The sequence below is a fragment of the Canis lupus genome, chromosome 2, assembly GCF_003254725.2.
Source record: "Canis lupus dingo isolate Sandy chromosome 2, ASM325472v2, whole genome shotgun sequence".
In the NCBI taxonomy this organism is placed as follows: Eukaryota; Metazoa; Chordata; class Mammalia; order Carnivora; family Canidae; genus Canis; species Canis lupus.
This window is the reverse complement of record NC_064244.1, coordinates 44343527-44359094: the sequence shown is the minus strand read 5'-3', so window position 1 is coordinate 44359094 and position 15568 is coordinate 44343527. Positions and strand designations below refer to the sequence as shown.

At 42.1% G+C, this 15568-nt stretch overlaps 1 protein-coding gene across 2 annotated transcripts in view; it reads right to left on the bottom strand.

Moving 5' to 3' along the window:
- Positions 1–6146: 6146 nt before the first annotated feature.
- Positions 6147–15568, bottom strand: part of RAB3C (RAB3C, member RAS oncogene family) — a 272838-nt gene continuing 263416 nt past the window's right edge. For both annotated transcript variants that reach the window (XM_025447524.3, XM_025447523.3), the window contains exon 5: positions 6147–13847. In XM_025447524.3, coding sequence (XP_025303309.1) covers positions 13660–13847 — 188 coding nt within the window. In that variant the 3' untranslated portion in view covers positions 6147–13659. The remainder of the gene's footprint in view (positions 13848–15568) is intronic.

The following is a 15568-nucleotide window of genomic DNA, read 5'->3' as shown; positions in this document are numbered from 1 at the left end:
TTTGTTCATGACCATGTCTTTGTCTCTCTTGCCATGCTTAGATTCCTTTATTTTTTTGTGTAGCTAGTATAGGTTTTTGCTTCCTGGTTAGCTGGAAGCTTTAATAAAATGACTTATAATAGTCTATTTTAGGTGATAACAACTTAAGTTGCACCTCATGTTTGACATTGTTAATCTCACCTTCTACAAGTTTTGTTTTTATGCCACAGTTTACATTTTTTAAATGTTGTCCATCTCTGACTTATGCTTAGTTACTTTTTGTTTTGTAGCCTTCTTACCAGCCTTGTAAGTGATTAAGCCAACAACTTCTCAAAATTAGGATATTCTTCTGTCACTACATATTTACTTTTCCAGTAAGCTTTATACTTTAATATGTTCTCCTGTTACTAATTAGCACTCCTTATTTTCAGGTTGGAGAAGCATCTTTAACATTTCTTGTAAGAAGTGCTTAGTTTTGTTGCTTGTTTGGAAAACTCCCTTTCCTTCCATTCTGAATGATAACTGCTGTGTAGAGTTCATAGTTATTTGCTTTCAGCACTTTGGATATATCATGCCACTCTCTTCTGGCCCTCAAAATGCCGAAAAATGTGCTTATGGGGGTTCCTTGTACTTAATAAGTGGTTTTTTCTCCTTGAGCTTTTAAGATGTTCTTCTTGTCTTTAACTTGGACGTTTTAATTATGTGTCTTGTGTAGTTCTCTTTGGGTTCATTTTATTTGGAACTCTTGGAGATTTTGGTTCTGGATGTCTGTTTCCTTCCTGAGGTTAGGTGAGTTTGTGGTCATTTCTTCAAATGAGCTTTCTGCACCTTTCTCTCTTTTCCTTCTGGGACCCCCATAATGCAAAATATATATGTCCTGTTTAGTGTTCTGTATATCCCTTTAGCTAGCTAGCTTTCTTTCTTTCATTTTTTCTTTCCTTTTCTGTCTGCTGTTGCTCTGATTAGATGAATTTTATTACCATCTTTGAGTTCAGTGATCCTTTTACTTCATGTAGTCTGCTGTTGAAACTCTAGTGTATTTTGCAGTTTGTGAATGTATTCACCTCTGTGACTTCTACTTGGCATCTGCTTATATTGTCTGTCATTTAGTTGAAGTTCTTGTGTTCATTCATTCTTCCCCCAAGGTCAGTGAGCATCCCTATGACCAGTCATGTATTTTCAGTTGATGAAGGACTTTTCCTGAGGCGTTTTTAAATTTTGGAATACATTCGTCTGTTTCTTCTCTCTGCTTCACTCTCTGTGTTGGTTTTTATGTATTAGATTAAAAAAACAACAACAACAAAAAACAAAAAAACACCTCTTCCAGTCTTGAAGTCCTGGCCTCCTGTAGGAGATAAACCTTATCTTTAAACCCTGCCTCCTTTTTGTCTCTTAAACTTTTGTGATTTCCAAATAGCCAATTTTATTTTTAGCAGCTCCCAACATTTCACGTTGTTTGTGTCCTAAATGGAAATACCTCAGTTAGCATTTAGTTTTGGGCTGATTGGAGCCAGACTCTCAGGCAACAGCTTTTAAAGTATGCAAATATATACAGTACAGTCTTATGTGAGTGCAATCATAAGTCTCACTGCTACTATTTAGAGGTGTCCCTTGGGTGGCAGTCATAAAAATCAGCATGCCAGAAGAGTATATGAGGTCCTCTCCAGGAGCTACCAGTGGCCTAGAGTGAGGCAGAGGGAGAGCACAAAGATCATCTCCAGAGGTTTCATCCCTGCAGTGCATTTCAGTTGGCTCCTCAGCGTGTGTCAAATGAGAAGCCTGTTCATCAAGCTGAAGCTCCAGGAGTGGCAAATAAGCCTCTTTCATAGAAGACTGGGGTCTTCTGCTGTCTGTGCAGAGCTTTGGGTGGTACTCTGCCAAGAAACGTCAGTCCATTTGTTAAGGTCCTTTGGGACCCAGGAAAGCAACTGTTGGAAGCCACCAGAGAGCTAGGTAAGCAAGGGGTGTCTCCTGGGTAGCAGCCACAAACACTGAAGCACAAGACCTAAAAAGTAGGTGAAACACATAGAGTGGGGCTCTTATAGGTGTCTGATGCAGCAGTGTTTGAGCAATACTGTCACTGTGCAATGTGATAGAGGGAGAACACAAATAGAGCAACCATTCCCTAAGGGTTTAGGAGAAGATTACAGTGGGCTCTTCGATGTGTATTTAATTGTAATCCTGGCCCTGGGGCCACAATTACCAAGATAAGCTAATAGACCTCTTTCACCAAAAGAACAGGTCCTCATTCTGTTGCCTTTTGCTGTTCTCTAGGTGTGGTAGCCTTTTCATAATGTGGGTTACAGTCCCATGGGACCCTTAAGCATAAGCCCTACTGGAGCCCAGAGCCAGGTGACTCATATTACCTGGGTAGCAGCTGCACAAATCAGGATGCCAGAGGAGGGAAGCTGCAGGAGAGATTTGGGGAGATGACAATGAGATGGAGTAGTAAAGAGTGTGAAGATGGTGCCTACCAGCTTAAATCCCCCCCACCCCACCCAGAGAAATCCCCAGCAGGCCCCTAGATGTGTATTAAATTAGATGCCTGCCCCTCAGCCGGTTGTTGTAAGTGAATGGACCTCTTTGCATAAAGTCTGCGCCTCTCAGTTGATGGCCTCTGTGCTGGTGCCTGAGGTCAGTCTGAGCTCACAAGTCCTTTAAGAGCAGTTTGTCAGTTAGCTAAACACTTGCAAGTCTCGTGGACAGGAGTCCCCTTGGTTTTTTGAAGCTAGATGTTTGGTGGGCTCATCTTCTAGGTGCAGGCCTTAAGGGTTGGGGTATCTGATGTGTGGTTCAAGGCCCCGTGTTCCATAGGGAGAAACTCTTGGTTTTAGGTTTCCTGATTGAGGGGAATCAAGGTGATCCTTGCCTAGGATGGAGTTTATGGCAAAATCATCCTCTCCTGTACACTTTGGTGTGTGTGTTGTCCCCCTCATTTGTCCAGTGTTTAGGTGTTGTTTAGCTGGTTTTGAGGGGCTTTTTTCAGAGGGTGTTGTTCCATGTATAGCTACAGATTTGGTGTTTCTGTGGGATAAAGTGAGTTCAGGGTCTTGCTACATCTGTATCTTGAACAAGAGCCTGTACTTTCTTTTTTAGTTAATGACATTGACATCTACCTAATAAGATGAGCCAGGATCCACAGGGTCACCCTTGATTTCTATTTCTCACCCTGCAGGAATCATACTGGTGATGATTACCTACCTTCTAGATTGAACTGTCATGTGTCCTCCACTCTTCCCCATTGCAGAGCCATCTTTCATTCATGCATGTAACCATAGATAATTACAACAGCTTTCTAGCGTTTGTTCTATTTCCATGATTGCCTTCTGGTAGACCATTTTCCATATTACCATTTGAGTGATTCTTCAAAAACTCAAATCTGATGGAACTAATTTCTTCCTTTGAGATTTTTTCAGTTAGAGGATGAACTCCTGGCTTGGAAAGCATTTCAGACAGGTATCATGAATCTCAGCCTTAGGCTCCTTCTCCTTTTATTCCACCCTGGAATCACTTGTGTGAATGGCTTTGGAGTATGTGCACACTATGCTTTGAGATACCTCCCTGGTTTGCATTGGCTGTTTGTTCCCTCCGTTAGGAACAATCTTCTTCCACTCTGCCCCTACCTAACTCCTATATCTGGATATTGTAGCTCAGGACTCCTTTCTTCTAGCAGGCCTTCTTAAAACATTCCAATCTCCTTGCCTCTAGTCTGGGTTAACTACCCTTCTTGTGTACTTTTACCATGTAACCTCTATAGGCACTTACCAAATTGTTATGTAATTATTTTCTAGGATATCATTCTGAAACATAAATCCAGATTTTCCCCCAAATATTTGCTTTCCTTAAATTGTCTATGCCCTCTATGTGGAAGAAAGGCAATCGGTAGAATTGCTTGAGGGGATAGACAAAACATGATCAAATGGAAAATATAGTTTCTATTTATTTTTTGAAGATTTTATTTATTCATGAAAGACACACACACACACACACACACACACACACACACACAGGCAGAGACCTAGGCAGAGGGAGAAGTAGGCTCCCCACAGGAAGCCAGAAGTGGGACTTGATCTCAACTCTGGGATCATGTGCTGAGCCAAAGGCAGATGATCAACTGCTGAGCCACCCAGGTGTCCCGAGAATATAGTTTGTAATTGAAACTGAGGCTTAGAGTTCATAAACAAGAAAATCTAGTGCTAAAGGACTGGGGACACAAGTCAGAAAGAAAAGCTGGGCAGCCCGACTACCTCTCCACTAGACTAAAGATTCTTTCAACATGGTGAGTGTAGGGTGAAATAAGATAACCAAGGGGTCGCTGTTGCACAAGTGTCCAAAAACCAGAGCCTGCCATGTGCCCTTTTCCTTAGAATATGTGTTTTTCACATCCAATAAGAAGCTTATGTTTTTCACATCCAATAAGAAGCTTAGCATCCTCCAAGGGTAACAGGTATATTCTTCCCATGTCTACCTTGTTAACACTATTGAGAAATAACGATACAGAGTTTCATTGTTAAAAATTAATTCAAAGTCAGGAGTTAGGGTAGCCTGGGTGGCTGAGTGGTTTAGCACCACCTTCAGCCCAGGGTGTGATCCTGGAGACCCGGGATCGAGTCCCATGTCGGGCTCTCTGCATGGAGCCTGCTTCTCCCTCTGCCTGTGTCTCTGCCTCTCTCTATGCCACCCTGCCCCCTCCCCCGGTATCTCATGAATAAATCTTAAAAAAAAAAAGGAGCTATTGATAAGGTAATAAGGTTCATGAAAGTAGAGGGAATTTCTGAGAAAACCTGTTAGAACTGTTTTGGCCCCATTAACCTCAGAATCACCAGGAAGACAGGTATAATCTTTCTGAGGTCTTACCACTGGCAAGAATCTTACCACTTTATCTGGGGAGCAGAGTACTATGATCTAAAAAATGTGTTTTGTAACCTTTCAAGTGAGACAGTTCTTGGTGAGAACTTTTAAAATCAAACAAGGTTTTTTGTTTAAGATTTTACTTGTTTTGGAGAACATGTCTGTAGGAGGTGGGGAGGGGCAGAGGGAGAGAATTCAAGCAGACCCCTTGCTGAGCATGGATCCCAAGAGAGGCTCAGTCTCACGACCCTGCTGTCATGACCTCAGCTAAAACCACGAGTTGGATGCTCAACTGCTGAGTCATCCAGGAGCCCCCAAATGAAACAGATTTATAATGTTCAATTATTAGATACACATGGTAGAGAATATTTATAAATACTGGGAATTCCTACTATAAATTTCCCTTTGTTCTAATTGTATGAGTTCCCTGAGGGTCAGGATTCTAGTGTATGTATTCTCCTGAATAGGAAACTAGAGAGTACATTCTATATAGGAATGTTAACAATATAACTGGAAGCCCTTTGTTATTTTTTCCCTTCTTAGTGTGCTATCAGTTTTGTCTACCTACGCAGGTGAGATTGCATCACTAACTTCAGTTTAGAAAGCTATTTTGATCCATGTGGACCCATAGGAGTTTTCATGGGACTTCACTTGGCTTATATTTAGCATGGTTGTCTGGAAATGGCCCTGAGAACATACTTAGAAGAAAATATCCAGAAATGGAGCTAATAGCACAATTATGTCACTAAGAGATCTTGAAATTCCTAGGTCTGCTATGATCCATCTAGATTGATCATGGGATGCTTCAGCACGCTCTGAGGTCCAAGCCGAAGGCAAGGATGCACAGCATCTGAAGCATTACTACACCATGAACCACGCATTAAACAGACCCAGACCTCTTGCACAGGTTGTCCATGTTGAATGCTCTAGACTGTGCTAGAAGGATACCAATAGGATCATTGGACTCTGGACTCCAGACACAGGGATAAATAGTGTTTATGCAGTAGAGGTGACTTTTAATACACTGATGGTCATTCTTGGTTCTACAACCAAGTTTTAGGACCCTGGAATGCAGTCATGTATTAAACAGTACTTACCTTCAAAGATTACATACATTAGCGTTAAGTCCTATGCCTAAGTCCACATGTTAAAAAGCCACAGCCTAAACTAAAAATGTGTTCATAGTTTTTTAGTTCAAGCTCATCTTTGTCCCTAGGGTTATAGGAGAGGCAAGTAACAAGAAATGGGCATCCAAAGACCAAAAGTAATACAAAACGAAAGGCAATGAAAGAATTTATCAGACTAAGGCTGAGAAATTCAGGAATATAGTCTCTTAGATATTTATTGTAATCTCCAAAAAATAAAACCAGATAAACCCAAAGAACAAAAACCACATTCCATACAGAATTCACATACAAACTTAATACCTAATAGAGCACATACAGGTTTTTACACAATTAATTTCAATAAAGATAATTAAAACTTCACAATGTGAATACTTTGTAGCTTTAAACCCAGACAAGAGCTCCTGTGGACACAGAAAGAGTCACGATATTTGCTGTGCAGCTGTTAGTTTTCAACTAAATGTCACAATCACTATATGAAAGCACTAAGCTGTTACTCAATATGTTCTGAAGAAGAGCTCCACAGTATAGTCACTGAGAAGCCAGAAAGTGCCCGGTTACAAAGGAAGGTCTTCATCTGCGCGTTGCCCAACACCCTTGATGGGAAACATGGAACTACAGGAAAATCTCTGCGCACACATCTGTTTCATTGACATTGGATCACAGGATGTTTCGTGGTTTGGTGCTTGGGCAAAATGTCTAAATCAACCGTTCTAATGTGACTTTAAAGCAGTTTGTATTTTGTTGTGCAGTCTGGGGCTGCTCCGCACAGAGGAGTATGTCGATGCTCTAGCTTGTCTTCTTCATGGGGACAAAAGCAAGAGAGCCCAATGTGTAATGGGGTGGGTTTTACACGACCAGTTGGGCTTTCTAGAGAAAGCAAGCATCTTTAGCTGCCTCCTCTGTCACCTTTTCACTCATAGGGGAACATAATGGGACCTTTCCTATTTATCGTCTGGCAAACAGTCTTGCTGGCACATTCTTGAGTCTTCCAGGTGTTAGAGGTCCCTCAGTCTCTAGGCTCCTCTATCCAGCCTTAATTTAGCATGTACATAACATCCAGGTATTGGTTTTCCTCTTGGTTCTCCAGTAGGTTTATTAGGGGTAGGAACTATCCCTCTTCCCTGTTTGATTCCCACAGCACTGAGCACATGGGATTCAATAACAATGCGGACTAACTCAACATTTAAACATGCTCTTAAACGTTAACATGTAGCCAACATTAGAATAATTTATCTTTTTTAAAATTTGGCACAAAGTCGTCCCTCCTCTCCCTGCTGTTCCCACATTCGCTTGACTTTTTTAGTTGGTTTGAGAGCTGAGTACGAATTTCATGCTATCCTATTTAAAATAGGGCCACTGGTGGCAGTCCAAAGCCACTTAATATGATTGGCACATCCTCACATGGCAATTTCAGGCAATTGCTGGAGAAAGAACGTAAGGCTTCATATAATGTACAGATGGTCAAAGTTATCTAAAACCAACTGTTTTCATCATTTTTAGTGATCAAGTCCTACCTTTTCTTTCTAACAGTATTCTGAGTTACTCTGCTAAATGAAAAGGCAAAGCATAGTATTAAAATGAGCGTTTTGCCTTAAAAGTTAAAATGGCAAATAGGAATTTCAGGTAGGTGACCTACTTTAAATTTCATATAAACAAACTCTCAAGAGTTTTTGGTAATCGAGCAACCAGGCCTACTTATGTTTTTAATTTTTAAATTTTGCATCACATTGAAGTCCTAGGCCACCAAATTGTAAGATTAACCAAGGGGGTTTGAGGATGAATATATGGGTTTCTGTTGAAATACCAAAGCAACTTGAGAATTTTGAGTTTTGCTTTTCCTATATCATCAGTGTGGACAATTGAGAATTGAAAGTGAATATAACAGTCACCACAACCTAAAAAGATGTCGGTACTTTAGAATTCCCAGGGTTGACAATGTTAAATGTGCAAACAAAATACAAGGCTGAACAACAAAATATACACACAAATGCAAGAAGAATTCTTAGGACATAGAACATGTGATCAACATTTCTGAGAAGAATAAATATGATTTTACCTTATGTGCATATTATTTCTTAGGTATCTAAATTAGCCTCTTATAAGAGAATTCTGAATTTAAGAAGGGAATGCCTATATAAAATAAATGAACATCCATCCTGTCTTAAAAATAAAATCCACAATTCTAAAGCGCAAAATTGACATATATTTGCAGATACCAAGTGTTTGGTTTTATAGGAAAAGAATTATTTTGAAATAGGCACAGAGGAGTTTCACATGACACCAATAAGGTATTTACCGTATAAATTGCACCACTAGACAAATACAGCTACAAGAAATAATTGGAATAAGTTACACAGCCATCAAAGCATCTCACACATTCATTATAATTCACTCTTTCACGCTAGTTTATATACACTGAGTAAGTCATTAAATATTGCACTTATTGGCCCATGAACCCTCAATTATGAGGTGTTGAAAAATAGAAAACAAATCTATTTTTATAACATATTTCATGCAACATTTAAGACACTTCAGTTCCACAAACACCATTAAATAGTTGTACATTTGGACAGTCCAACGGTATCACATCACATCTGACATCAACAATATATTAACAGGAATTACAGGAAGTTTTCATTTAGCACACATCCTAGGGATGATGAAACAATGCATGGAGAACCATCCTACTGATACGGCAAACAATCCCCAAATTTCACTGGCATGAGGAGCATGGAACCACTAGACGGATGGATGTCATGCTCACGTCCCTGAAAGGCTGGGTGCCTGTGTGGCTCACGTACCATCTGTGTCTGTAAGAACAGCATTCATGAACCTAAGCAATCCCTAGCCCCATACATGAATATGGAAATATGGCCAAAAAAAAAAAAAACCACAGCCAACTCTCAGTTGTCCACTATGGAGGAAAGTATGAACACAGGTGAATGAAAATACACAGGTAAACCACCCCAGCCCCCCAACGTCATTTCAGCAAATAATGACTAGTTGAAACTCCACCAACAATAGTGCTGATGGCAGGTAAATGGTGAAATTTGAGTCTCACTTCCTATTCTTTGTCCTGTCACTCAGTGAGAGGAGACTGCTTTAAAAATGGAAATGAAAAATAATAGCAGGAAGTAGAAGAGAACCACAGCTGTTAAGTTCAGTTTGTCTACCAGCTAGATGTTCTGACAGGTTTTGAAATCCTTCTTTGTCTAGAATGTTCATGAAATGCATTTTTCTCAATTCTTCATGAAAATCATGTGTGCAAACCTACAAATCCGTGTAAAGAATCTGTTTTGTAGACTTTTTGAAACAAAACATGAGTTATAGTCGGAACCCAGCAAAAGCTCCTTTTTCCCAAGCACTGAGAAAGCACCATATATGAAGATTTCCCTTCATCAAGCAGGTGTGTGTGTGTGTGTTTTGGGAGGGGCAACACCCTGTGAGTGGCCCAAGTGTACATATTTTAATCTACCAAAGGGAATGATGAGTTGATTGGAGTGTCAAGCATTTCTGTCAAGGTTTTTAAGACAAACTACATTTATGCATGAAATAGCAGTAACAATAGGTACATATATTTTAGCTAAATTACCCCGACCTGTTGCTGCCTCCTTAGGGGATACTAGATTTCTAGAACTTGGAGCCCTTTAGGGGCCTTAGAGGGAGACAGATATTTTTTTTTCTCATCATAAACTTTATCTTTGACCCAATTTGTCCCAATTCATTCCTGAATAGAAAACAGGTTTATGTCTTTAAATGGTTTTGGTAAAAAAATCACTTAAAACACAAAGCAATCCAGAAAGCTTGACCCCACCAGGTTTAGCTCATTAGAATGACTTTCCCATTTTACTGGGAAACTATGCAAGCACAGGTAGCAGACACACACAGGCCCAGTGAAGCAGTGCTGCAGCGGTCGGATCTTCCAGGGGGTGAAGAGAAAGGCCACATGGGTCAAGTGGCTCACTGGCCACCTTGACCTAGCACACCCACAAGGAACAGTGTGCGTTACCAGTCATGCACACTCTCTAAGTCCTGGAGAGAGGCTACAGACACAGACAGGCCCCCTCCTAGGTATGCCACACCAACCGCACCTGGTGGAGTGTTCCAGTAGTATATGCAAATAAGCAACACTTTTCCGTCTCAAAGGGTTTTAGTCCTGACTTCAAGGATTTAGCTCCCAGTTTTCCACATACAGCTGCTACCTCAGCCTTGGGAGAGCTGTGTAATTCCAGATACATTTTAAATACAGTCTGACAAATGCCACATGGTCAACCAGGGACGGCATAGAACGTACTCACTGTGCAGGAACATACGCCAAGGACCGAGCCCATCATGATGAGCCTCTGATCACAGACTCCCAAACTCCTGTGGCTTTTATGGAAGTTCAGTTCCTAGTGGAATATCTTACTTAAAAAACAAAAAAACAAAAAACCGTGAAAGTCTATTTTCAGCGTTGACTTAGTTAGAATTGGAGGTTTAAATTGGTCCCCCCAAAATGACCAGGGTGCTCAAAAAGAGGACTATAATATGGATGAGAGTGAAGCAGATGCAATGTATATACTATGTGTTTGAGTAGATCAGTGTCTTGTAGAAGTTTGGTTATAATTTTTAGAATCTATGCCTCACCGTTATCCTAACGATGCTGCAGGCCTCTGCTGCCACTGGAGGCATCCTCATTGCTCACATTACAAACAAAAATCTCAGCATTTTTTTGCCAGGCAGCGAAGGGATCCTGACTCGAGGTGGATCTCAGTGGCAGTAACTCCAAGAACCCGCTGACAAGTTCACCAAGGCAGTAGAAGCTGTTCTGGGGAGGGGCAGGCAGGAGGGGAGAACTGATCCACCGTCCAGGGCAACTGTTCTCAGGCCCCCAAACCTGGGATGCAGCATTTACACTGTCATCTTAGGATCTGCAGAAAGGTCATGCACCTTGTACACCCATTCACATCTCCCCAAACTAACTGCCCATGGGCTCTGAGGATAGCTATGTAGGGGAAGAATTTACGAGCCCGGGTTGTCAAGGGCATTAAGAACGGATAGGAATGCACCGCCACCAAAGCTCTTGGGAGTCCGTGCTCAGCAGTCAGGGTTTGTTTCTAAAAGTCCTTGCAGGGGTGAGGGTGGTGAGAAGATGGGCAGCAGAGCAATGCCTTCTTGAAAAACTGAATTGCATCAAATAGAAGATGAATGTTAAAAGCGAACACACTTAGACAAGTGTGTACTTTTTAAGGTCTCTCGATCTTCAAGATACAAATTTAGGTAGGCCACTGGGAAAAATGACTAGAGGTTATTTAGGCTGTTGTGGGAGATGGAGAGGACCTAGGAGGTTAAGTGTGTTGGTGGCAAAAAGGCTGAAAAACCTTCCAGTTACATGGCTGCGATTTTTAATATAGTTTGATGACCACAGAAGCTCAGGTAACCCTGCAGGATTACCTCTTATAACCAAAATGTAATTTTAAAATTAAAATGTCTTCATGAATTTAGGACTAGAGGGAATAGGGAATAAGCTTTCGAGCAGGAAGATAGGTGTGCATGTACTTGAGGTCTGTGGTAATCCACTCTGGAAACTTCTCAAGGAAATTCACCCCAGGGGCGGCGCTTCAGAACACAGAATGAACTAGGAGGGCCCCACCGCCACCGAGGTTTGCGAAAGAGCAAGTATCCGAAGTTCCTTGCTCATGCCCCTTGGGCATCACGCTTCCCTGCCTGGCACTAAGGTAGTTGAAGGTAGGCAGGTCTGACACGGTCAGGGAGGCTCCTGCCTCGGTCTGTTGGTCTTGGGACCAATTAATTGAATCAGCAATGAGTGTTTCAGGGAAGGGGTTTATGCAGTTAAAACTCAGCTCTTTAACCTTCCACTTTCCTCACCCCGCTTTTGCTTTCCCCTATGTGATAATACAGAGCAGAAGGTGCTCGTAAGAGCTTTCTGCCCACCATAATTAGGTCCTTGACAGTGTGTGTGTGTGTGTGTGTGTGTGTGTGTGTGTGAGAGAGAGAGAGAGAGAGAGAGAGAGAGAGAGATGAGACTCAGAGGACAGGAAAGTTTTCTGGCCTGATTGCTTCAGCCTACATTGCCCAAGTGAGTGAGAGAGTTCTAGTGCTCAACATGGCAACATGCTTGTGCAGTTATAGAAACACCGTATAGTCATGCAAAAGAGGCTTCTGTTGCAAACTTGCCACCCGGCTGCCCTTTCCCCTCACTGTTAGTCCTGTGATTTCTGACGTTTGTTGGCCTATTAAACTCTAGTCTAACATTCTGGGTTTGGTAGGCTGAGGCTTGCCTGGCAGGGTGCCGAAGTGGAAATGTATTCCGATGCACAAATCTGAAGCTCAAGGTGAGAAATGACTTGGGTATGTTTAAAACATCCCATCAGCACTCTTCTGTTAAGTGTTATCTTCTCACTTAGGAATCAAGTCACCCTAATGACTCTGTCCCCCATCTGCCACACTCTGTCTGCTGTCTAAATTCTTAGCACCGTCCAGCAGTGTGCATGGGGCAGGATGCCAGCTTGCTTCTGCAGTTCAGTCAGAACAGCTGGTGAGAGGTGTTGGCTTGTTGTGCTTAGACGGTATTAAGGAAATTTGGGAGAAAAAAATGGTCCCCCCCTTCAACAAATCACTTCTGGTGTCCTCAACCAGTAAGTTGAACAAATTACTTCTAATAGTCTTTTCCTTGACCTTTGTGCCATTGGGATATGGTTTAAATTAATCTGTTGGGTAAAAGAAGCAGGGTGAGGTTTGAAGAGTAGGCACTGGTTGGGGAAACAAGGCTCTATCTCATGGTAGGAGGGGCTCTAACAAGCTTCAACTTGACCTCTGTTCCGTGCCTTAGCGATAGTTCCAGAACGTGGTGGGGATGGTGTGTGTCTAACGGGCAGCAGTTATGAAGGTACAGGGGGAACTCAGTCCTTTGAGAAGTCTGCAGTGAATCCTACTCTTCTGGGTAAATGACTCTTCACCTAATACCTTCAGCTGATGCCCGTCAGTTTGTCCGGGCCATGCCCTCAACTATTTAGAACGTTGGGCAGAAGTAGTGGCACCACGAGCCCTGCCTTAGGGCCACTGTTTACTTCCATAACTAAATTAGGAAGATTGATTAAATCTAGTTCCGGTCGGGTAACATGATCATTTAAGATTCACCAGACTCAAACTAGATTTAATCAGACAATTTGCAAGGGTTTCAAACACAATATTTCAATTCCTTTATCGTCAATGGTCATCTCTGTTATGAACAACACTGAAAACCAGACACATTTCCTGAACAGTACCCATGACGGTCTCCTGAGATCTCCTCTTGCCCACACACACAAGCAATTCCTTGGTTATCATCCTTACAAGCAAATGGCAAATATGAACCCGTGGCACAAAAGTCAGTTGGAGTGAAATTACAGTCTGAGGTCCCAGCAGTAGCTTAATCTTGAGAAGAAATCTGAAACATAAAGAGCCTACAAAGACAAGTAACAAAGGACATGCAAATACCAGATGTTTATAGATGGATAGTCCTTATAAATTTGAGATCACATAGTTGCCACATATTAACACAGGAAATCTCCCATGAATTGAATGCATGTATGAGCCATTGACATCAAAGATTTCCCTCGAATCATTACTAGGCAGTAGAGATGAAGGTTAATCAACCATTTGGAAATGCTGTTGGTTGGTGATGTGCCCCTCAAGCTGCCTGTGTGTGTGTGTGGTGACATTAACAGCCACAGTTGGGCTGTGCTGGAGGAGGGCTTTCCTTGAGTCTTGTGTTCTGCTTGGCGGCAGTGATGGCCGGATCCGTCTCCAAACTCTCTGACATTTTGTCACAGATGATATCCACGAGGCGCTCAAACGTCTGCTTGACATTAATGTTATCCTTGGCACTGGTTTCAAAAAATTCAAACCCTGGAGGAAACAAAGAGTGACACAGCTTGGTCATTTTACACTGTATGCCAACGGTACATGGGACTTGATCATGGTTTTCCCCAGGGATAGGGCGAGACTGAAAAGGTGAGCCTAAGACATGGTGTGAACAAGTGGTGTCCTCTTGCGACCAAGTCTTCTAGTCGTGGTTATGTTGACGTTTTATTTTTCCCTTTCAATGTATCTGTGCTCCCAGCGTGGCTGAAAGAGCCACAAACACCAAATCTCTTTGCAGAAGTTTAGTAAGGGCAATATTAAGAATCCTCTACCCCGAGTGGGTCTTTGCCCTCCCTCCCTCCTTCCAACTCCTGGCCCCCAGGAAGCTTCTTGGAATCTTTTCTCTGACCTGTTACTTGGCATAGTTTCCTTATCCCATTTCAGATTCGACCCAAGGTGTTAACATGTTTTCATTAACGTGTGGCTTAGAAGACTTCATCTGTATATTCTGTTGCTACAGGGCCTACCGGGCCCACCAAGGCCCGAGGGTGGGCTTTAGGTAAATTTGCAATCGCTAACGAACTGGACACAAGGTGGCACTAAAGCGTCAGTGGCCTTACCTCAAACGTGCAGTGCTTCGACCCCTTTTTGGAATTTTCGTGCCCCGTTAGGGGAACAGCCCACTGTGGCTTTGTCTACCATTGCATCCACCTATTGGTGTGGATTTTTGTAGGGCTTCTGTTCTCTATCAGTAGCAGTGTTTTTACACCTGATACATTTCACGTGAGATGCCCGAATTGCAAGAAAGCACAAAAACTGCAGGTTCACAGTTGCACCCCTCTACCCACGAGTCCCTCACTGTACCTGGGCAGAAGCAGCCCCTGCCCGCTGTTCTGTACACAATCTTATCACTCTATTGTTTGCCTTCACATTCCCCGGGCTCAGCTTGCCAGTTGGTTACCATGACAACCTCCCTAGTCCATTCAGGGGACTTTGATTTAGGATGTACTGGGCAGGATGCAAAAATGCTTTCCTCATCCATTCTGAATTTTACGCCCTATAAATCCTTCTGGTTACATCTGGCCCTATCTCAGAGGAGCCACATGGATTCAGAATGATTACATCATGTGGTTTCATCTCCGCTCCTGGGACCGAGGGAGGAAAAAAAAAAAAGTTCATATTTTACAGTCCTCCCTAAACCCTCTGCCAAGCCAGAAATACATATTTTTGTTAAGTAACGCTGAAGGATAAACCACCACAAAGTATTAAAATTCTAATTGAGTTATGAGAGACGATGAGTTAGAGGAGTATACTTGAGCTTGACTTCCATTGGCTGTCGTGTATTCTGTTAAAATACAGGTAAATAATTGTGAAATTGGAGCTAAGGGAGCATGAGTGGGACCCATTTCTGTAAAATACCACTGGATATTTCAGACCTTCATTGGCTTGTAGTATTGCTTTCATTCGTCTCTGTGTAGGGTGCTTATATAGCTCTCTAAGGATCTGGATTTCTCAGCAGAAAACACTAACACAATTCACTTTCCTGATTTTTTTTTTTTTTTAACAGTCTATAGTGCTCTGTCACTTGTCTTACAATACTTTGATCCCGATTTTGGAGAACTCCGGGATGGATCTAAACAACATCCTTATTGAGAAGATAGCAGAACTATTTGTGTCTTATTGGGGATTTTCCCGGGGCTGAGTGAGGGCTGCTGTAGGTCACCAGATACTAAGACCTCACTGAATTAGTTAACATCCCTGAATAA